Consider the following 25002-nt stretch of genomic DNA (forward strand, 5'->3'; position numbering starts at 1 on the left):
GCCTCAACTGTTTTGATTCTAATACATCCTTGGCTTTCACATGTTCGACTTTGAGCGTTCCTGATGAAGGTAGATCCAGAAATGCGCCTCGTAAGCATGCAATTAATAAGGTATTGTTGTTTTTTTTAATTTTTTCAGCCTTTGTGGTTGAAAAAAATACCAGATCCCAACTTTGGACCTATGCTGTAGGTCTTCAGATAATTAACCATCTGGGACTACGGTATTGGTCAAGCAAGCCTTAGGCAATTGACTTTCACTTGATTCTAGTGCGGTTAGAAGCTTTGAAATATATAATTTGTTACGAATTACGAGGGGGTATTTATACCAGACCCCTTCTGTCAATTATGAGACAGGGTCTGTTGTCCTAACAAACATAAGGCAAGTGCCCTTGCCTTGGACCAAGTGCGGAAAAGGCTTTGCCGTTTGGAATTAAATTACAAGATAGGTAGTTAGTCATGACCACAGCTTTGTTGAAGGCCTTCCGTGAATTTATCCATCTGGATCTTTTAGCTAAACAAACCTTAGGGAAGAACCTTTGACTTTTACCAAATGCAGACAAAAGCTTTGTTGTGGGAATTATTATTTTCGAATTACTTGCTGGGAAGGAAAAGTTACGCTGTATCTTATATTTGGACCTATCTTTTTATTGTTGTTACATCTTTTTTTTTGTCCTATCAAACCATTAAAAATCATTTTTTCTTTTAACGATGTCGGTTTCCTAGCTCTACGTCACAACTGTAATTATAATCAAAAGAATTTACAACTTGACAGCTTATATTTGTTACTTCAGATTAAGAAATCAAACTGGAATATTCTGTTTTAAACAATAAAAACCAAAGATTTTCATACTAGCATGACTTTATGGATTTCATTATATCTTTATATAAAATATGTATATTTATTTTTTTACTTCTCAAATGATCATAAATGCAAAACAGTTACAAAAATATCAAAAGGTGGGGAGGATAAAAAATAGAGATTCCCGGTTGTCAAAAAGAATTAAGTTGGCTTTAAAAAAAAAAAAAATTTTGTCTCTAAAAATTTATTGCTTTTCGGCTTCCTACTGGAATAATAAAAGGCAACAGTAGTATACCGCTGTTCCAAATTCATGAATCGATTGAGAAAAAAACAAATCCGGGTAACAAACTAAAACTGAGGGAAACGCATCAAATATAAGAGAAGAACTACAAAAAACACGACACAACAGAAACACAACATTAAAATGTAACACACATAGAAACGAACTATAATATAACAATGGCCATTTTCCTGACTTGGTACAGGACATTTTAAGACAAAATGTGTATTGAACCTGATTTGTAGCATGCCAAACCTCCCGCTTTTATGGCAATGTTAAATATAACATTAAAATGACAACATTACATGACAGGACTACAATACAAATAAATGGGAGAACATATAGGACAGAGAAACACATGAATATTAGCTAACACAAGGTACCAGGTTTAAAATTTAATACGCCAGACGTGCGTTTCGTCCACACAAGACTAACCAGTGACGCTCATATGAAAAAAGTTCGAAAGCCAAAACAAGTACAAAGTTGAAGAGCACTGAGGACCAAAAGTTCCAAAAAGTTGTTTACAGTACGGCTAGGGTATTCTGCCTGGGATAAGAACATCCTTATTCTTTAGAATAATTGATACTTTTACGAACAGTGAATTTTATAAAATGACTATATAATAGATATACATGATAAAACCGAAGTGGTGACTAACTACAGAATAAAAACAGATACATTACATAAAACAATCTAAACCAGCATATATGAATACACAGCCGAGTTAATTGTCACCTTTCATGCTATTTATGTATTTTGGTCATATAGCTTTTAAGACAAGAACTGTCATATTCCTGACTTGGTACAGGCATTTTCAAATGTAGAAAATGGTGGATTAAACCTAGTTTTATAGCGCTAACCCTCTCACTTTGATGACAGTCTCATCGAATTCCTTTATATTTACAATGATGCGTTAACTAAATAGACACACTAAATAAAATAGTCAAATTATGGGTACATCAGTCATCATCGTATAACAATTTTAAAAGGAACAATTTAACAGAACACAAAAACATCTATCTACAAACACATTCATTGATTTGAGTGTCTGACGTCATAAAATTTTATACGTCACATAGATTTGTCGTTCAATGTGCATACAAACAATTTTAAAATTTATATAGGCAATGTTAGTTTGACACTTGTCCCAACCATAGATATCGGAACCTTTTCTAATATCTGCAAGTCCAACCCTTTTATTTTGCCAATAGAAAAAAATAGTTTTAGAATTTTTTTCCGATAGCTCTTAGTTTCGCAAGTCAAACATCGAATAAAACAAACAGATGAACATACACATAACTTGATTTTGACAAATACTAAGGATTTGTAATTAGTGGGCAAAGAATGTCAGACAAACACAGTGCAATGCAAAGATTTATACCCAAAAAAACGGGATATCACATCCTAGTTTTTACGGCGATGTTGTTTATAAAGCCCGGGAAATTAGATACGATTCATATTAACTAATTGATCCTTTGAACAAACTTATTTTAAGGGTTATTTATTTAAAACAGTAGTAAAATATAAAATTAAACAAATTAAAACATAACTAAATATATTGCTATATAATCATGTACAGTAATGATAACTAAACTAAAGATCCTATATCCTGTCGATAATGTTTGCTTAGAGTTTCACATCGCACAAGGTCGTGTGTTTCTCAGACTTTTTATGACATTTTAACACTAAATGCATTGGATGTGTAATGATTGATTGATAGATAGATTTATTTATTAGTTGTTATTGGTTTTTAACTAGCTTTCAGTAACCGCGACTACGCTTATTTCGGCTCTTTGTGTCTATTGTTTTAATGTTAGTTATGTTTGTGCCTTGTAGTGATCTTTTGAGTTAAGCCTTTTACAACTGTTATTTAGAGTTTGATCTTATGTCGTGCTGTAACACCACTGTCCGAGATTAGAGAGAGGGTCGAGCTCTCACAAACATGTTTAGTCCCGCCTCATTCTTTTTGAGCCTGTCCAAAGTCAGGAGCCTGTTGTTCAGTGATTGTCGTTGGTTCATGTCTGTCATATTTGTTTTCCGTAAATTGTTAAGTTATAAATAAGGCCGTAAGTTTTCTCAACTGAATTGTTTCACAATTTTCTTGGCTTGACATTTTTTATCCGACTATAGTCGCAGGTTTTAATCGATGATCTTTTAATTAAGGACGCAGCATAACATGATTAATGTTATGTGTGGGGAAAATGTTTTAAAAAAATCTCCTAAAAGTTAAAAAAAAATGTTGGATCGTTTTTAAAAGAATTCGCCCTTACAAGAGAATTATTCATGTGTAGTATCTTCATTTAACAAGATGTTACTCTTATCTGAAAATAACTAAATATACATCAAAGTTCAACATGGTTCAAAAGGTTCAATGTGATATTTAAGCACTGTTTTTCATTCGATACCCTCTATTCGGAATAATTAACAAAAATATTTACCTCATTTTCAAGCTCACCTCAGTTTCCAGAAAAAAAATAAAGATGATTCCCTTGAATGAATAATGACATGTCCTTTTGATATGTCCGTCAGATCAAACACTTATAACCCACAAAGAGGAACGTGAATGTTTGCATCAACATGTCCTTTTCATTGGTGTGATGTCAGCATACAAAGAAGTTAATAGTTTACACAAGATAGCAAACGCTGAAATGTGTCGCCTTGTTTACTTATCATGATTGATTTAATTTCCGAGGTCTTAAAGATTAAGGTTTTATTACAAGTATCAATTCAACTAAACATTATCAATGATCTTTTGAATAAGGCCATGGTTAGTTAAAGCCTACCAGAAAGACAGGTACACCTTACAATAATTTCATGCACCGCATGAAGTTGTCCTGTTGCTTAACGTGACTAAGAAACGGACTTGCTTGCTGTTCGGTGTGAGCCAAGGCTCCGTGTTGAAGTTTTTATACATTGTGACTTGGATGGAAAGTTGTCTCATTGGCACTCATGCCACATCTTCTTATTTATATTAAGAAGGAAAACGAAACATTGGCAAATAAACCTTGAAATAGGTTAGATGAAAGCTACTATCATACCATACACCAAATATAGTTCACAAATTAATAATGATATATGAAAAGAGAACCTAACTGCAGAAACTTAACATTGGCCAATGAACCATGAAAATGAGGTCTCGGAGAAATAGTACCTTCCAGACAGACATGTTCACATTGCAATCGTTTCATATGAGTTTATTTATCCATACACCAAACATAGTTGTCACATTGTTTATATTATTTGAAATACAAACCAAAACACAAAAAAACTTAACATTGACTAATTAATAGATATAGGAAGATGTGGTATGAATGCCAATGAGACAACTCTGCATCCAAATAACAATTTATAAAAGTAAACCATTATAGGTCAAGGTACGGCCTTCAACACGGAGCCTTGGCTCACACCGAACAACAAGTTATAAAGGGCCCCAAAATTACAAGTGTAAAACCATTCAAACGGGAAAACCAACGGTCTAATATAAATAAAAAAACGAGAAACACGTATAAATTACATAAACAAACGACAACTACTGTACATCAGATTCCTGACATAGGACAGGTGCAAACATTTGCAGCGGGAATAAACGTTTTAATGGCACCAAACCTTCTCCCTTTTTCTGAGACAATAGTATAACATCACAACATAGCAAAACACACGATAAAATATCAATTGGAAGGCTTAACTCAATCCAAAAAAAACATGGAAATGAGGTCAAGGTCATATGAAACCAGTCATGCTGACATCTAGACTTTACAATCATTCCATACACCATATAAAGTTGACCAACTGCTTATGATATCTGATAAACGGACATAATCACGTAATTTTAAACCTGATCAATGATCCATGAAATGAGGTCGAGATTCATTGAATCCTGTCTGATTGATATGTTGCAAGAAACTCATGTAACACATATAGTTATCATATTGCTCATAAAAAGTGAAAAGTTCACATGACAGCAGTCGCTGAAGTAAAACAACGAGGTCGATAACAATGGCCATATGAAAGAAGGGCAATTCGTAATACAAGCCTTCTAATACTAAATATGAATCCTGCAGACCTTTAATCCTCTAAAAACAAAACTTTCTATGTATCCTATGTATCTCATTCTGCTTAAAGTTGTAGACAAGCTATGATAAAAATGACGCAATATTTTCCATCAGTATAATTTTGCCGAAAAAAAAGGTTAATGAAAAGTGCTGTTTACACGTTCATAGATAATGTTCTTCGTCGATCGTCCTTTCAACATAAAAAATTGAAGCAATAACAGTTACCAAAATAAACAAAAACAGATAAACAGTATATCTACAATTTTATTTATTTAGTGAATATGGTTTTTTTTTCGTTTGATGTATTTGAGTTTTTGATTTTGCCATTTGTAAAGTAACTTTCCATTTTGAATGTTTCATTCGATTTCGGTATTTTTGTTATATTACTTATTTCCCTTAGTAAATAAAAATACATATTTCACATACACAGCTGCGTTGGTTTATTAAAATGTTTTGAATTTAATGAATGGCATGTGGACAATGTGATATTGAAATTATTTATCAAATATGATTGATAATCTTTCATTATAAAAAATTATTACGTGCATCTTTTACCTTTAAAGTTAGTTCTATGAACGAATCAATTTTTAATAGTATTAATATTGTTTTGGTAAGATATGGAACATTTTATACAGATTTTTTTATGCTACATTTCGACTTCATGTTTTTTGTTTGTTATTGTAATCTAATACACAATGATAAAAAGAGGCAGGGGGTATCAAAAGGGACATTCAACGTTCATAAGTAGAAGATACCTGTACAAATGATGGCACAATAAGACAAACGAAGGAAATACAAACTAGTTAACAACACATATACAGAGAACCGAATCCATGAAACACGCCAACAAAACTGGATTGAGATCAGGTGCCTCGGATTCAAATCATTATCATTTTACTTATTCAAATCAGATGATATTGTGTATCACAAATTTTGTTAATTTTAGAATAAATTATACAGTAAAAGTGGTGCAATAATTAAATATTGATAGAACAAAATGTCAACTTTAGACTACATGGTGCCAATTAGATGTGTTTTGAAATTGGGTTGATTTTTCATACACCATACATTATCATGGAAGTTTATACAGAATATTATGTCATAAGCTTATCAGACAGAATGTTAAAAGTACAATTCCTTGAATAGAATTTCCCATATGCTTTATATTACTTTTCATTCAGAGTTACCTTATAAATTGCTTCCGCATGTTTGGGTGTCATTGGGTGTACTATTTATTTACAAGCTCTTGCGAAGATGTAAACAACATGCATTCTTCAGCAGTGCGATCTTACAAACAGAACCTAAATTCTTAATCATTGTTAATTGCGTCGTAGAAAAACAACATGAAATTAAAAGAACGATTAAAAATAAATTTTCTGAAAACTTTGAAACTTGGTTTGAGGGGCATATTAATAAGCACCTCTTAATAGACATATCATATTGTTTGGAATTGAGATTGCTAGCAAATACTGTAAGTAAACATAAGTCGAAATAATATTCATCTAAACAAAGTTGCATTTTCGAATATACAATGATATATAAGCTTTCGCTTCATTATATAGATATGACAAATATTTCAATATGTTTTTAGTTACAGACTGTTAAACTCTACAGAATCATGAAAATTGTAGTGGCATTATCTATACTGTTGGTTGTGTACGTGGACTCTGCACCTGAAGTGAGTATTATTGTCTTTTAACGATAGTATTCATTTAGTGGGCTTACTGGCCGGAATAAAAAAAAAACAGACATGTTCTTCAACTTTGCATTTAATTTGGCATTCAAACTGTTTAGATTCGAGCGTCATCGATAAGTTTTAAGGAAACGAAGCGAATATTGAGATAACATATTGCGTTCAGTACCCTATTTGTGTTACTAAATTAATTCCTATTGTAACTACTTATAAACCTTAGACGTTGTTTCTTTTTGCACTTTTTAATGATTATAATTAGCCATTTATAAAATTGAGAATTGATCATGTTCTAAATCTTCGTAACGTGTAGAATGTTTAACACATACGATAAAATTGCTTTTAGGCTTTGAAGTGTAAACTTAAGACATCTTGAAATTTGCTTTCATATGAAATTCTTTCAAAGAAAATTAACCATAACCCATCATCTAGAGCGCAAGTGCAAATAATTCCATTTAAAACATAGTCAAACCGTTGCAAATATGACGTTTCAAATCACAGAAATGTCAAAGCCACGTTCGATTTCTTTAATTTTTCTGTTTAACACAATATCATATATATGACCATTATATGCATAGAAAATGTGTGTTATGGAAAAAAACATGCATATAAGCTTGAAACATCATTTTTTAATACCAGCATCAAGAATTAAAATTTTCGTTACGTTTTCCAACTAAATCAGAGTGTGTACTAGATACAAAGTGATACAAAGTGAACTGGCTAATGCTTTCTTAACTAATAGAAGTTTTTTCTTCTTAAAATCTGTCTGAATAATGTAAACCTTATCTGTTTTAATTTAATTGAAATTCTGTTATGGTTTGATTCTAGTGTAATTCTTATTGTTAAATCACTGTTATTGTTTATTTCTGAAGGTAAATCATCTGATTGAAATTGATCATCAGGGTCGTGAAATACATATGGATGTTATACATGATACGGAAGACAAAACTGCCATCGCTGTCATTGGTGATGTTTCTAAATACAAGAATGGCATACCTACGGTGAATTTCCATGATTATAACACTGTATGTATAGACTTTATATTGAATAAATAATAAAAACAAAATCAAAAATGATAACTTTTTATCGAGATAAGTTAAACTTTCAAAATGAGGTATTTTTCTATTCAAACTTCTATGCACAATGACCTCAATGTAAGAAGCACACTACTAGAATGTAAATCATAATTCAAAACACAAAGTTTTTAGATATCGTACCATATAGGAAATGAATATATGCCATACTAAATGAAAATATCTCGTTAGTCATCAATTGTAATTCTCATTATCAATATGAAGACGTTTTAATATGTTTTGATTTGAGCGTCACTGTTGAGTCTTTTGTAGCCGAAACGCGCGTCTGGCGTAAATATAAAATTTCAATCCCGGTATCTATGATGAGTTTATTTAATATATGAATAAGATTTATTTTGTATCTTCATATGTATTCAAAGTTCAAATTATTATATGCGAAGGACGCATTAGAATGTCCGCGGAGAAGAAAATCTAACATAATGATGTGTCAGACTTTACATCTATAGTTATATTATCAATTCGTTCTATGTTTTAGCAATGAAAGAGAAACGATTCATCAGATACAAAAGAGTGTTCTGTTTGTAGGAAATAAAAAATAAAAATGTATCTGTAATTCAAAGAAATACTATGTAAAAAGAAATCTGTAATTGATATTTCAGGGTTACGGAGTACTAAAGAACACTAACAGGAAAGCATATATCTTAACAAAAACACCCGTTCCTATGAAAACAGATGAAAAATACAGAATTGTAAGTCTTCTCAATTAAGCTTCACATGCTTCCTACACATACAATAAATCCCTTTTAATTTTGAATAAATTAAAAGGGCTGAAATATGTGTCCTTTAAACTTTGTTGACAGCGTATTTTTATCGTTGTTGCCGTTGAAATCGTACTACTTATATTAATACAATTATTAATATTCATATTTGAAATTAAGTTTTCAATTTTCAATTTGTTTTAACTTTATAACAAAATATCTGATTACAGTAAAACTTATGTAATCTTACATGTATATCTTAATGTATTTAGACAAGACTCTACGAAATCAGGATTATTGTGTTTTAGTCATTCCATTGGTCAATATTGTCGAACGTTTGAAAGTGTTAGGGTTTTTTTTAATTCTCATTTCAATTCAATATTTCAGTAATATATTCCGTTTTGTTTTATAATTCCACAGGGTGTTACTACCGAAGTCCATGACCATTTCCTAAAAATTGATCCAGCAAAAATGTCATATGGTGATGTTAAGGCTTTAGCAGGAGAAAGGCTTGCTTCGTTTTGTAAAGACTACACGACACTGTATGCTGAAGTTACACCAGTGAACAAACACAGCAGACAGAAAAGAGGTACAGTGTAGATATTATCTAAACTTCCGCATAATCAAAGTAAAAAAAACCTACACTTTTGCTAAAATAATATTAATATAAAGGTAAAGAGGTAAAATGTATTTATTTATAAGATAGAACACATCGAATAATAACGATAAAACGAATGCAGAAGAAATCTTTGTGTAGGTTTCAACCTATTCAAATTTAAAGCAAATTCATAGAATTGAAATAAATATACTTTACAATTAAACAGGGAAAGGTTCCATTAAATATTCAGAAAATGAAGGGTTATTGTACAATGAATTTTCATACAGATAATTTGCATTATGAGTTCATACTTTTCCTATCAAAACGCGATAAAATAATAACAGGTTCTTATCAACGTTGAACAATTGTTAAACTAGAATTGTATTTTTTCTGTAAATTCTCTCTCGAGAAAAGTAAAGACATCACGGTCTATAGATATATAGAAATATCTATTTTTCATTACAGAGGCCTCAGAAGATGTCCAAGAAAGAAAGTTTAGAATCGATAAATCACTTGCGCATGTATAATGCGCAAAAATAAATAAATAATGGAATAAAACAAAGTGCAAATGGATGGAACACAACGGAATTGAATAATGAATAATGAAATAAAACAGTCTAATAATATTTATTCAGAAAGTGACTGTTTGAATTTAATTTCTATGCTAAATAATAAATGTGGCTAAAATGTCAATGAGATCGACACATCGTTAGAAAACAATCAAAAGATTCAACAGTCAATTTACAATCTTCAACAACCGAAATTTGTCATTCTACCAAGTTCTGTAGATTGTACTTCACCAAGTTTTATTTTTTTCAGTTATGTTTCATTTTGATTTATCGTATGTACATATATTCCAACGCAGATCAATATAATACAGATCACTTTTCTATTTTTTACGATTGAATAAGAGGCAAACCAACTTTCAAAGTTGTATCATTGTTAAATAAATTGACATATTCTAAAATAACGAGAGTTGTATTCGTGCTATTGAGACATATATCCACAAAGACCAGTTGAAAAATAAGATGTTAGTCTAGTTTATACTATAACATTAACGGACAAATATTATGACAGACAAACAACGACAACCACTTGATTTACAGACTCCTGGTCTTGAACATATACATTTACAAAGTAGCACATTGATTATTTAGATTTGGAGAACATGTGTTATTCCTTTGTTGGTTGTAACTGGTTATGAACTAGCTTTGTTGCTATCCATTTGTTTGCTGTGTTTGTGCTTTTTATTTTGATATTTGATTAGGGACTTTCCGTTTTGAATTTTCCTCTGGGTTCAGTATTGATTTTACTTTTTATTAGTTACTGTCACTTTGTGTCTCTTTTCTATATGTTAGTTGTTTCTTTGTGTCTCGTGCAAATCCAATGAGTCTTGACATTTCAAACTGAGTTTTTGTGTGTTCTTATGTTGAGATGTTACACCACTTTTTAATGATAAGTTGATGGTATAGTGCCGTTGAACCCGATTTTTTTTGTGTCTGTCCCATGTCTGGAGGTTTTCGTTGGTTACTGTCTTTCATGTTAGTTTTTCGTTTGTCATAATTCCAACCAGCGGTTTTCTTGTTTTCTTGTTTTACATTTTATCAAGTCGTGGCTTTCTAACGGTGACTATACTGTTCTTTGTTAAAGATCGTAATTCTATGATGACCTATAGACTCTGATGTAAAGTTATCTCAATTTCAAGCATACCACATTTCCTGGTTTTTATATTGTGAGCTCTCGTAGGATTGAGCTCTAACACACAACAAAACGGTGCGATTGATTTAAAACGTGATAAAGAATAGAAATGCAACCGGTGAAGTAACGTTATTTTCATTTTGGAGCACAAACAATGAGATTACCCACAGTGCACTAGATTCTGAACAGGCGAATTGTGTATTATTCTGAGTGTATAAAATATATGTTCTCCTTATTGTGTATTGTGTATGAAATATATGTTTTTCTCTTTATAGTTGGCACCAACTGGTGTGTATTTTTTGGCTGTTCGTTTGAACTAGCAGCATTTAATGCCGCCCTTGACGCAGCTGAAAAATAAATTGCGAACTAATGTTGATAATGGTTATGTTTTGGATTGTAATCAACGAAAAGATCATTAAAATATTCAAAGAATGACTTGATATATTTGATAAATGAATATGAATTAATTTTACTTTTTGTGATAATGATCCATACAAAAGAAATAAATATTGGGCAACAGTTTGAGAAATATTCCGAGTTGTCTGACTTAGTATGGAGTAGTAGCATATGTGCTAGGGAAAATACTCTATGACGACTTAAATGTCTATCGAAACCCGTTATACAAAACTGGTATACAAATGTATGTATACTTTACTATAGATAATTTAGATGATCTGTAACAATAACATCTTCATGCCTTCTATATCATGTACTGTAGTACGCCGCTAGATTAAAACTGACGAGGAAAGGTAACAAACGGCCAGCAAAAGCTCTTTATTTTGATAGCCCATGTGGTCGTGTGGTCTAGCGGGACGGCTGCAGTGCAGGCGATTTGGTGTCACGATATCTCAGTACCATGGGTTCGAATCCCGGCGAGGGAAGAACCAAAAATTTGCGAAAGCAAATTAACAGATCTAACATTGTTGGGTTGATGTTTAGACGAGTTGTATATACATTATGCACACAGCCATGTATCACCATCATTGATGGCGATCCGATGGATACATCTGTTGTAGAGTTGTCACTGACTCAGACGTACTTATAAATATAATTATTTTCTGTCACTGTATATTACATTAATTTGTAGGATCCTTTACTATAGATAATTTAGCTGATCTGTAACAATAACATCTTCATGCCTTCTATATCATGTACTGTAGTACGCCGCTAGATTAAAACTGACGAGGAAAGGTAACACACGGCCAGCGAAAGCTCTTTATTTTGAGAGCCCAGGTGGTCGTGTGGTCTAGCGGGACGGCTGCAGTGCAGGCGATTTGGTGTCACGATATCTCAGTAGCATGGGTTCGAATCCCGGCGAGGGAAGAACCAAAAATTTGCGAAAGCAAATTTACAGATCTAACATTGTTGGTTGATGTTTAGACGAGTTGTATATATATATATATATAAATGTACGTCCTGTGTATAATTGAAAGAAATAAAGAATACTGTATATTATCATTTCTAGCTTTCATTTATATGCCATTACTGTTATATTGTTCAAAAAGATAAATTGCCAATGTCCTGTATGCACTATCATTTTAAGCAGAATTATAATTCGTATAAAGTACATAAAGAAATGGCGAATTGGTCTTTTCCAGACACAACCACTAACCCATGGAATTATATCAATCAGAATACCTTGAATACCGCAAAGGATAGGATGAGCTACGTGAATGAAGACATGATTAGTATCGCTCATCACAAGTCATGCAAACCACTGTTGTCCCTGAGGGTGTTAAAATATCAGTAATTGAGGGTATCATCAGCTCATTAGTCAATTCTTCGGTACTGACATAAGAAATAGCAAATCTGTCGGAAATTCTTTATTGATAAATCTAAAAATGGTTAAAAGGTTTCATCTTTCTAAGGCTGATTGACCTTGGATTATTTGGCTATTACTTTTAGTCCTTTTTGGTCATATAGCCTCCTCAACTGTTTTGGTTCTTATACATACTATGCTTTAAAACGTTCGACTTTGCACGTTCCTGATTAATGTAGATCCAGAAATGCGCTTAGTACGCATGCAATTTATATAGTATTGATTTTTTTTCATCATTTGTGGTTGAACAACATACCAGATTGTGCCTATGTTGTCGGCCTTCAGATACTACACTATCTAGGAGTATTGGTCAAACAAGCCTTAGGCAATTGACTTTTACTTGAATCTAATGCGGTAAGAAGCTTTGTAATAGGTAATTTGTTACGAAATACTGGGGCGTATTTATACCAGACAACTTCCGTCAATTATAATTAGTTATCAAAGGTACCAGGATTATAATTTAGTACGCTAGACGCGCCTTTCGTCATGAGACTCATCAGTGACGCTCATATCAAAATAGTTATAAAGCCAAACAAATACAAAGTTGAAGAGCATTGAGGATTCAAAACTCCAAAAAGTTGTGCTAAATACAGCTAAGGTAATCTATGCCTGGGATAAGAAAATCCTTAGTTTTTCGAAAAATTCAAAGTTTTGTAAACAGAAAATTTATAAAAATGACATAATCATATTCATTTCAAAGTTGTGCCAAATACCTTATAAGACAGGGTCTGTTGTCCTAACAAACCTAAGGCAAGTGTCGAAAAGGCTTCGCCGTTTTGAACTATTTGAAAGATAAAGTAAATCGGGTTAGTCATGAACACCGCAATGTTATAAAAAAAGGGGAGTGGATAAAGAAAGAGAACCCTGGTTGCCAAAAAAGATGAAGATGGCATTAAAAGATTTGAATTTTGTCTCTGAAAATTTATTGCTTTTCGGCTTTCTACTGGAAAAAAGTAAAATCACAAAAATACTGAACTTAGAGGAAAATCAATTCGGAAAGTCCATAATCACATGGCAAAATCAAATAACAAAACGCATCAAAAACGAATGGACAAGAACTGTTATATTCCTTACTTGGTACAGGCATTTTCAAATGTAGAAAATGGTGGATTAAACCTGGTTTTATAGCGCTAACCCTCTCACTTTGATGACAGTCTCGTCAAATTCCGTTATATTTACATTAATGCGTTAACTAAACAGACACAATAAATAAGATAGTCAAAATATGGGTACATCAGTCATCGACGTGTAACAATTTTAAAAGGAACAATTTAATAGAACACAAAAACATCTATCTACAAACACATTCATTGATTTGTGTGTCTGACGTCAGAAAATTTTATACGTCACATAGATTTGTCGTTCAATGTGCATACAAACAATTTTAAAATTTACATAGGCATAATTGTCACGTTTCATGTTGTTTGTGTTGTTTGGTATTATTGCTTTGAACATATATACATTTTGTAGGTCTAATACATCATTGGTTTTCAAATGTCAGGGTTTTAGCGTTCCTGGTGAAGGTAAAACAAAAAAAAAGGCTTCGGACGCACGACATTAATTATGTTACTTTCATTTACTATTCGATACCTCTGCTGGTTGATATTGTATCACCATCTTATAACTTTTCTCATAATATTCAAACATATCAATAAAAAATAAAAGCCTTGTAGCTAATGTACGAATAATTGACCTTTTGAATATATTGTAATGTCGTAATATTTAATGGACTAGGGTCCTGTATAGCTTGTTGTTCGTTGCGAGCCAAGGCTCCGTGTTGAAGGCCGTACATTGACCAATAATGGTTTACTTTTATAAATTGTTATTTGGATGGAGAGATGTCTTATTGGCACTCACACCACATCTTCCTATAACTAGTTGACCAGTAGTATAATAACTAGCAAGTGTAGGTACACATCATGTTTGAACAAGGAGCCTATATGCACAATTTGTGACGGACGGCCAGGTTCATCCAAACTTTTTAGTGAGGAACAGGATCTACTCACCCTTCCGGAGCACCAGCAATGTTTTTCATTCGATACCCTGTTTTTGGAAAAGTTAACAAAAATATACCTAATAGTCCACTTCACCTCAGTCTCAAGAAAAAAAGTAAAGATGATTCCACTTTGAATGAATAATGATATGTCCTTCAGATAAATCAATTATTACACACAAAAAGTAACGTGTATGTATCAACATAACCTTTTCATTGGTGTTATGTCAGCACATAAAGAAGTTAAAATTTTACATAATAAACGCAAGTTAGGGCCTTCCAGATAGACAGGTACACTTTGAATATGTTGTATCTTTCGCCCCTCTTTTTCAATAATTGCATGCACCATTTATAGTTGCTTAAAGTAACTAAAAAGCGAACGTGCTTGCTGATCGGTGCCACGGCTCCGTGTTGAAGAACGTACTTTGACATATAACTGTTAACTTTTTATACATTCAGACTAAGATGAAAATATGTCTCATTGACTCATGTCACATCTTCTAAATTATAAAAGGAATCATTGACAAATAAACCATTCAAACACGGTCAAAGCAAGGTTAGACCAAAACTCCTGTCATACTGTACACCAAATATAGTTAACATATTAATGATTATATCTTAATAGAGAACATAACTGCTGAAACTTTATATTGATCAATGAACCATGAAAATGAAGTATCGGGCAGATGATACCTGCCAGACTGACATGTTCCTCTCGCAATCATTTCATACACCAAAGCACTAAAAACTTAACATTTTCTAATCAAAGTAAATGAAACTGGTCATGCTATCATCTTACAATCATTCCATACATCATGTAAAGTGTCCATAAACATGGACATTATGTAATATCATAATTATGTGAGAAATTAATGACCGCAAAGACATTTTATGATACGAGTAAAATATTAAACAATATATATTCATTGCCATGTTATTACTGTACGTATTTCAATCTAAACTTTACATCACACTATAATATTATACACACTCTATTCTCACTATTTTTCTTCCATTGCAAAAAGCATGAGCTTGACATTTTTTAAAATTTAAATAATTATTGATTTCTCTACATATTCACTTTTAATGCATTATTTGTTTGAATATACTAATCAATTTCTGACCTAATTTTCTTATCTTATTCAAATTCAAGTATGATAAAACATTTTTATGACATTTGTAAAAGTTCCCTCGGAGGATACAATTGAATTACAATTTGCAGTATTTCTAAAATAATGTCAACCATGAAATAATGTCCACTATTTTAGATATTTAGCTTTCTGTCCACTTAGGAGAAAATATGTCATGGCAATGGATATAATTTAATACCTAAATCTTATGAAAAAGTGAGCACTTTTACACATGACACTATTATACCTTACATTGTTATCTTGTTCAAAGAAATAGTATTCGTCGATCGTCGTCAAAACATCAAAAATATTAACAAAAACAACATAAAAAAAACATATTATACAAAAACTAAACCGACTTCTAGTATTACTACAACGATTTTTTTTTTCGTAAATAAAAATGTTTCCCATTCGTTTGATGTATTTGATTTTGCCATTTGTTAAGTAAATTTTCTTCTTCTTTTTTCTCTTCATATAATAAAATTTTACTGAACGGTTACACAACTGTGCTAGTTAATTAGTGTATTGAATTTTATGAATGACATTGAGTCAATATGATTTTGACTTTTTTATTATGAATTATAATCCTTCATTTTAACAAATCAGCAAGTGCATCTTTTGACATTATATCTACAAAACAATCATTTTCAATAGTATTAATTATGTTCTGGTAAGTTATGCAACATTGTTTACCTATATTCTATGCTACATTTCTTTTATGTTATTTTATCCTATAACATGACGATAAAAATAGGCAGGGGTATATAATGGACATTTGAAGATCATTAATTGAAGAGACACTAACATGGAAGGTCACAATACAAAATATGACAAAAAGATAAACTTGTCAAAAACACTTATATAGAGGACCAAATTCTAAAGAACACTCCAACAAAACTTTGGTTGATATCAGGTGCTCGGAAGAAAATCATGATCATTTTAATTATTCAGATCAGATGATATTGTGTATCACAATTTTTTATTTTGAAATAAATCATACATCATAAAAGGAACAATAATGAAATATTAAGCCAACAAAATATCAACTTTAGACTACATGGTGTAAAGTATATGTATTTTGTGTTTTGTCATTGGGTTGCTAGTTCATACATACTAACCTATCAAAACCCAAAATATATTTGTTATCCCTTCATAGAAGTTTATAAAGAGTATTTTGGTATAAGCTTATCAGATAGAATGTTAAAAGTACAATCCTTTGCATCGAATTTCTCATAATTATGTTTTAGTTTACCTCTGGTTCAATGTTCGCTTATCAATTGCATGCTTCCGCATATTAGTTACATACTTTGTGTGTCAATGGGTGTACTCTTATTTACAAGTTTTTGCGAAGATGTAAACAACATGCATTCTATATCAGAGATATCTACAAACAAAACCTAAATTCTGAAGTGCGTCGTAGAAAAACAACATGAAATTAAAAGAAAATTAAAAACTAAAAACTTTGAAAACAGGTTTAAGGAGCATATAAAAGAGGAACTATGAAGAGGCATATCATAATGTTTAGAAAAGAGACCGCACTAGCTAAATCTGTAAGTAAACAAAGTCGAGTTTATATTCATTTTGTTTATAAAGTGTTAGTTCCGAATATACTTTTAAAAATTAGAATTTGTTTTCGTTATATGAATATGACATATGTTTTTATTTCCAGTATTGCAAACTGTCACACTCTACGGAATCATGAAAATTACAGTTGCATTATCTATACTGCTGTTTGTGTACGTGGAGACTGCACCTGAAGTGAGTAGTATTTCATTTTGTTTGATAATATTCATTTACTGAGCTTACTTGACCAACATGAAAATAATAGACATGTTCTTCAACTTTGCATTTTATTTGACTTTTGAACTATTTCGCTTCGAGCACCATCGTTAAATATTATGAAGACACAACAATAAAAAATTTATTCACAAAATCAATTTATTTTGTCAGCTGGATATAGCTATACAAAACGTTTTATGTTGAGATAAAATGTTGCGTTAAGGCCCCTGTTTGTATAACGAAATTAATCCTATCGTTACGACATAAATCTTAGAAGTGGTTTTGGATATTTCTTTTTTCAGTGTTTACGGTTATAATTTGTCATTTTATAAAATTGCAGTTTTGGTCATTTTCTGAATGTTGATAATTGGAAGAATGTTTAACAAATACGACATAATATTCCGTTTAAGCTTCGAATTTTGTACTTTAGACATTTTGAGATGTTTGAAAATTGCTTTGATATATAATTCAGTTCCGGACAATTATCCATGACCCTTCACTTAAAAAAGGGACGAAAGATACCAAAGGGACAGTCAAACTCATAAATCTAAAACAAACTGACAACACCATGGCTAAAAATGAAAAAGAAAAACAGAAAAACAATAGTACACATGACACAACATAGAAAACTAAAGAATAAAACAACACTTAAAATGCAAGCGCTTGTCATTTCATTTGGTACAATATCAAACCATTGCGAATATGATGTTTATAATCGTAAAAATGCAGGAGCCATTTTCAGTTTCTTCAATTTTTCTGTTTAAAACAATTTCATATGATTATATGCACATGATACGCTTAGACAATGGCATGCGACATATGATTCCTTTGCAGCGTCACTGATGAGTCTTATGTAGACGAAACGCGCGTCTGGCGTACTAAATTATAGTATAAGCCTGGTACATTTGATAACTATTTGCAGTGTTATGTACAAAACATACATGAGTGCTAAAAACATGTACTACCTAAATCAAACTTAAAGTGTTCAAATCCGTTGTCTTCCACCTTTCACACTAGGAGTGTGTAGGAGATACAAGGTGGACTTGTTAATGTTTTCTACACTACGTAAAATTTTTCTCTCTAATTTAAAATTCTGTCCGAAGAACGAGAACTGCATATGTTTAAGTAAAGACTAGAAACAGTTAAGGTTTGTAATATAGGTTTTATCGTTAAATCACTTTTATTGTTCATTTCTGTAGGTAAATCATCTGATTGAAATTGATCATCAGGGTCGGGAAATACATATGGATGTTATACATGACTCTGTCGACAAAACTGTCATTGCTGTCATTGGTGATGTTTCTAAATACAAGAATGGCATACCTACAGTGAATTTCCATGATTATAACACGGTATGCATAGATTTTTTGTTTCTAAAAATATTGAATAAATTATAATCTTTCAAATATAACAACCTCCTATCAAGATATGTCAAATGCAAATGCGTAACAGGACACACATAACAATGAAAACTAGCTTGAATGAACAAAGGAATAGATATTAAGGGAAGGGGCAACAAAGGTGAAGAAAAACAGCATGACCAAAGTAAAGTAACGAAGAGAGACACAAAAAACAGCAACATATGAAAAAATAAAAATTGATAAACACGAACATGAACATTGGGGTTGTTTCGAAAGAATGGTTCATTCGCAATGCTTGGCACTTGCCTTGTTATTCATTGAAAGAAGTTTTTAGGTTGCATTAAGTTAAGTCATACCACAGATATTTAAACCATTCAACCAAATTGTATGGCGTCTGTTAAACTTATGCAGGATGTATCTTTCTATTCAAAAATATATGCACAATGGTTCCCTTGTAAGCAGCACAGGTATATTAAGAATTCGAAACGCAAAGTTCTTAAATATCGTGCCATATAGGAAGTATGCCATATAACGGCGCTTAAGAAATGGAAATTTTATTTTTATCTATTTATCTAAAGTTCACAGGATTAAATTCGAATTACGCATTTGAATTTTTGTGAAGAATCAAATCTAACATGGTGATACGTCAGTCTTAGACGTCAGCATTTACATCTACAGTTATAATAACAATTCAGCCTTTACATCTATATTTATAATATCAATTCAGCATTTATATTTATAGTAAAATATACATTCGTTCTATTCTTTAATGATAAAAGCGTTATGAATAATCATATAAAATAAAGAAAAAAAATGTGGTGCTTGTAATTCAATGTGTAAAGAAATACTTCGTAAAAGTAATTGTGTCATTGATATTTCAGGGTTACGGAGTACTAAAGAACATTAACAGGAAAGCGTGCATCTTAACAAAAACGCCTGTTCCTATGGGAACAGACGAAAAGTACAGAATTGTAAGTCTTTTCGTTTAAGCTTCATAACCTTTCATTAAACATACAGTCATTCCCTTATAATTTTCAAAAAAATAAATAGTAATGAAATATGTATCCGTTACACTATTTTGACACCGTAGTTTTATCGTTGTGGACAATGTTTGCCTGATTTATTCTTCAAAGATAAGTGTTATAAATAGCGAAATCACAGGCAACAAAAAAAAAAAAAAACAACAACACACACACATATTACGCTTGCACAAAATCATATATATATATATACTTACATTAAAGATAGATAGTTTTCTAGATACTCAGCCTTTTGCAATAAAGTATAGATACAGATACATAAACGCATTGATTTTTTTGTTTAAAATAAACGATTGCACAAAAAAACTTATGAAGTCATTGACATAATGTATTATCATTTCACAGGGTGTTACAACTGAAGTCCATGATCATTTCCTAAAGATAAATCCTGTAAAAATGTCATATGATGATGTCAAAGCTTTAGCAGGAGAAAGGCTTGCATCGTTTTGTAAAGACTATACAACACTGTATGCTGAAGTTACGTCATTGGACAATCACACCAGACAGAAAAGAGGTACTGCATTTGGATTATCTTTCATCAGCATAGGCAAAATAGAAAAAAATTAAGTTGATTATATATACATCAATTACATAGAAAAAAAAAAGAAATAAAAATTTTGTTAAAAATGAGGCATTTTTAGTATTCATTTTTTCTTAGAAAATGTTAATTCAAATTTCTGTATTTCACATTTTACAAACTTAAATTTAAAGATTACTTTTTTAACATTAATTCGATTATGAAACTATGGTATTTTGATTTATATAAATATTTAATTGCAGGTATACTTGGCACAGACTTTGAGTATGGTAGGTTTAAATAGTTAACTCACTTAATGCATGTTAGATGATTTACTTTGAACTAAAACAAAATATTAAACTAAAAGTTTTTGATATTAAATAATCGAACATATCTTCTAGCAATGCTTCCTCTTTTAGCATTTATCAGTCACCGGCTTGCATTTAATATTATAAATGGTTTATGTTCATGTGCACACGCAAAAAGTGTGATAACCAGACATTTTGTATCATATGTTACTATTATAGATATAGTAAAAGTAAAATCACAAAAATACTGAACTTAGAGGAAAATCAATTCGGAAAGTCCATAATAACATGGCAAAATCAAATAACAAAACGCATCAAAAACGAATGGACAAGAACTGTCATATTCCTTACTTGGTACAGGCATTTTCAAATGTAGAAAATGGTGGATTAAACCTGGTTTTATAGCGCTAACCCTCTCACTTTAATGACAGTCTCATCAAATTCCGTTATATTTACATTGATGCGTTAAACAGACACAATAAATAAAATAGTCAAAATATGGGTACATCAGTCATCATCGTATAACAATTTTAAAAGAAACAATTTATCAAACACAAACACATCTATCTACAAACACATTCATTTGTGTGTCTGACGTCAGAAACTTGTATACGTCACATAGATTTGTCGTTCAATGTGCATACAAACAATTTTAAAATTTACATAGGCAAACTCTTCGAACAGTTATATCAATGATCAGTTTGCTTCAAGTGCAATGAATTGACTGGCTCACAATAACCATTAAAGTAGCAAGCAAATAAAGTGTATATGATTTACAAAGTCTATTTAGTAAACTATCTAACTTTGATTTATTATTTTTGAACATTTATATTTCAATTTATAAGACAGGCCAATGGTACAAAAAGGACATTCAAACTCTTAAGTTTTAAAGTAGTCGAAATAACTTAACAGTAAAATAAAACACAGCCACTTCTGAATTGTATACAGCGTATAAAAGGTTTTTTTGTCATTTTATTTAAACAGTGGCGGTTTGGTGTATATTTACCAGGTGTGCGTTTCGTTCATCAGAATTTAATGCCGCCCTAGGTGCATCTGAAAAATAAATCTTTATTGTTGGGAGATCAGATGTAGATTTGATGAAATATCGAAATATAACTAATGGAAATAACTATACTATATTAACAGAATGGCAATTGCGTTATGTAGGTATGCCAAAAGTGAGGTTATTCCGATTTTGTTGTTGTTTTTGAACAGCGGTATACTACTGTTGCCTTTATTTATGCCATAATATTTACATTATGTGCTTAAAGTTTATAATTAAAAAAATAGAAATATACTGCATACTGTTATGTCTAGCCTTCTTTGTTAAAAACAATAGAGCAGGTTCGTAGTTTCGATGTGTCTTATGTATCTGGCACATCAAATTTTAAGCCTGCTACCTTTGATAACTTTTTACACCATTGGGTCGATGCCACTGATGGTGGATGTGTCGTCCCCGAGGGTATCACTAGCCTAGTAATCAGCACTTCGGTGTTGACATGAATATTCTGTATATAGTCACTTTTTTATATATAAATTTACTGTTTGCAAAAGTATGAATTATTTAAAATATAAGGGATTTTTTTCTTATCCCAGGCATAGGTTACCTTAGCCATATTAGAAAAAGTGTTTTAATATTAAATAATCGAACAAATCTTCTAGCAGTTTGTTATAAGTGCCATGATTTGACTGGCTAACAATAACCATAAAAATAGCAAGCAATAAAGTGTATAGGATTTACAAAGTCTATCTTGTAAACTATCTAACTCTGATTTATTATTTTTGAACATTTATATTTCATTTTTTATTGAGAGGCCAATGGTACAAAAAGGACATTCAAACTCTTAAGTCTTAAAGTAGTCGAAATAACTGATTTTCCTTTTAATTTCTTTAAACAGTGGCGGCCTGGTGTGTATTTTCCAGGTGTAAACTTCGTTCATCAGAATTTAATGCCGCCCTAGGTGCATCTGAAATATAAAAGACCTGCTGGGAGTTCTGGTGTCGATTTGATGAAGTATCGAAAAATAAAATGGAAATAAATAAACTATATTCTCAGAATGGCAATTGCGTTTTTTAGTATGCAAAAAAAAATGTGGTTATGCGAGTTTGTTTATTTTATGTACTTTAAGTTTATAATAAAAAAAAATATACTTCTCCCTGTTGTAAAGATTTCTTTGCTAAATTATAATCCTGGTACCTTTGATAACTATTAAGAACTATAGATCATTTTCGTAGCTTCGATGTGTCTTATGTATCTGATGTATCATATTTTAAGCCTGCTACCTTTGATAACGATTCACACCACTGGGTCGATGTCAATGCTGGTAGACGTTTCGTCAATGAGGGTATCACTAGCCACAAGTTGACATGAATATCAATTATATGGTCATTTTTTAAAATTTGCTGTTTGCAAAAGTATGAATTATTCGAAATACAAAATGTTTTTATTGACCCATGCATAGATTACATTAGCTGTATTTAGCACAACGTTTTGGAATTTTGGTTCCGCAATGCTCATCAATTTATATATCGCAAGTTTTATTTTAGTGGGTTTCGTGTTGCTTAGTCTTTAGTTTTCTATGTTGTGTCTGATGTACTATTATTTGTCTGTTTTTCTGTTTGTTTTTTGTTTTTTGTTTTTTTGCCATGCCGTTGTCAATATAAAAAAAAGAAGATGTGGTATGATTGCCAATGAGACAACTTTCCACAAGAGACCAAAATGACACAGAAACTATAGGTCACTGCACGGCCTTCAACGATGAGCAAAGCCCATACCGCATAGTCAGCTATAAAAGACCTCGAAATGACAATTCCTAATTCATGTACAAATAATTAACGAAAAACAAATATGAAACATATAAACAAACGAAACCACTTAATTGCAGGCTCCTGACTTGGGACAGTTCTGTTTGTTTCAGTTTGTTTTTCGATCTATGAGTTTGAATGTCCCACTGGTATGTTTTGCCCCTCTTTTATACTTGATTTGCTTTCTAACCATTTTGATCTGAGCGTCACTGATGAGTCTTATGTAGACGAAACGAACATTTGATACTATTTAGTGGAACTCATTTCTTGCCTCTAATGTGTTTTTAAATTCAAGTACAATACAAAGATAACCTATCATTTACTCGTTTATATTAGTTTCTTTCTATTATTTCTTGAGCTCTTGAAAGAAATTTGCACAAAACGTGAACGTTACATCCCTAAAGTATAAACATATATAAACGGAGAGAACCTAGCCGGTGCAAAACCATTCAAATTCAAATACTTACATAAGTTAAGCATTTAAAAAAGATGAGATAACAGTAATGTGGGCGAGAAGAACTGAATCTCATGGGCTTCCATGTTTTCCATCGCTAATTCTTATACTCATATGAAGCAGAATTGATAAAGACACGACAAATGGGGTCTACTTGAATTCATAGATATGGTTACGAAAATCTCACACACGTTAATCCAGTTTTACATTGAGAACGTACATATATATATATCCCTTTTAACTGGATTCTGCAAACTGTACTATCAATGACTATACCAAACGAATGAAGAGGCAGTTGATTAACTGTTTGCTGATTAACGCCTAGTGGCAAGTAGTTCGTGCATTTCAAAATAAGAACAGATTAACAAAACATACCATAAATAAAGGCAACAGTAGTATACCGCTGTTCAAAACTCATAAATCCATGGACAAAAAAGAAAATCGGAGTAACAGGGAAACACATTAAATATAAGAGGAGAACAACGACATAACACTAAAATGTAACACACTTAGACAAAATCCCACGAGAATAACAAATATAACATATATATATAACATCAAAACCAAATACATGAATTTGGGATAGACAAGTACCGTGACACGTCTTATCGCAATGTGAATTTACACTCAAAAATAAGAGAAAACAAACAACACAACGTTATAATGTTATACACATAGAAACGAACTATAATATAACAATGGCCATATTCCTGTATAAATGTATCGAATGGTATTAAGAGCAGTATATTGAATGCAAGTGGTCAAGAGAGTAATTCATTGGGTCATATTTTATAATGGAATTAGGTATTGACGATTCCCATTGTTTGATTGTGGATTCGGATTTTGACAGTTAAGTTTCAATCCATATAAATAGTCAAAAAAACGTAT

At 31.5% G+C, this 25002-nt stretch overlaps 1 protein-coding gene across 5 annotated transcripts in view; it reads left to right on the forward strand.

Annotated features, from left to right (window-relative positions):
- LOC139522949 (uncharacterized) overlaps positions 1-23010 on the forward strand; it is a 40907-nt gene extending 17897 nt beyond the window's left edge. Inside the window, exons 1-7 of one of the 5 annotated variants that reach the window (XM_071316630.1) lie at positions 17201-17400; positions 17520-17608; positions 18829-18981; positions 19872-19961; positions 20376-20544; positions 20811-20837; positions 22754-23010. In XM_071316630.1, the coding sequence (XP_071172731.1) occupies positions 17549-17608; positions 18829-18981; positions 19872-19961; positions 20376-20544; positions 20811-20837; positions 22754-22833 (579 nt within the window). In that variant the 5' untranslated portion in view covers positions 17201-17400; positions 17520-17548 and the 3' untranslated portion in view covers positions 22834-23010. Of the gene's footprint in view, positions 1-6721; positions 6809-7692; positions 7846-8513; positions 8604-9032; positions 9202-9675; positions 12197-17200; positions 17401-17519; positions 17609-18828; positions 18982-19871; positions 19962-20375; positions 20545-20810; positions 20838-21839; positions 22151-22753 lie in introns of those variants that run through there. The other 4 variants (XM_071316631.1, XM_071316628.1, XM_071316626.1 and 1 more) reach the window with 4 other exon arrangements.
- Positions 23011-25002: the final 1992 nt, after the last annotated feature.

Source organism: Mytilus edulis, chromosome 5 (assembly GCF_963676685.1).
Source record: "Mytilus edulis chromosome 5, xbMytEdul2.2, whole genome shotgun sequence".
NCBI classification, from domain to species: domain Eukaryota; kingdom Metazoa; phylum Mollusca; class Bivalvia; order Mytilida; family Mytilidae; genus Mytilus; species Mytilus edulis.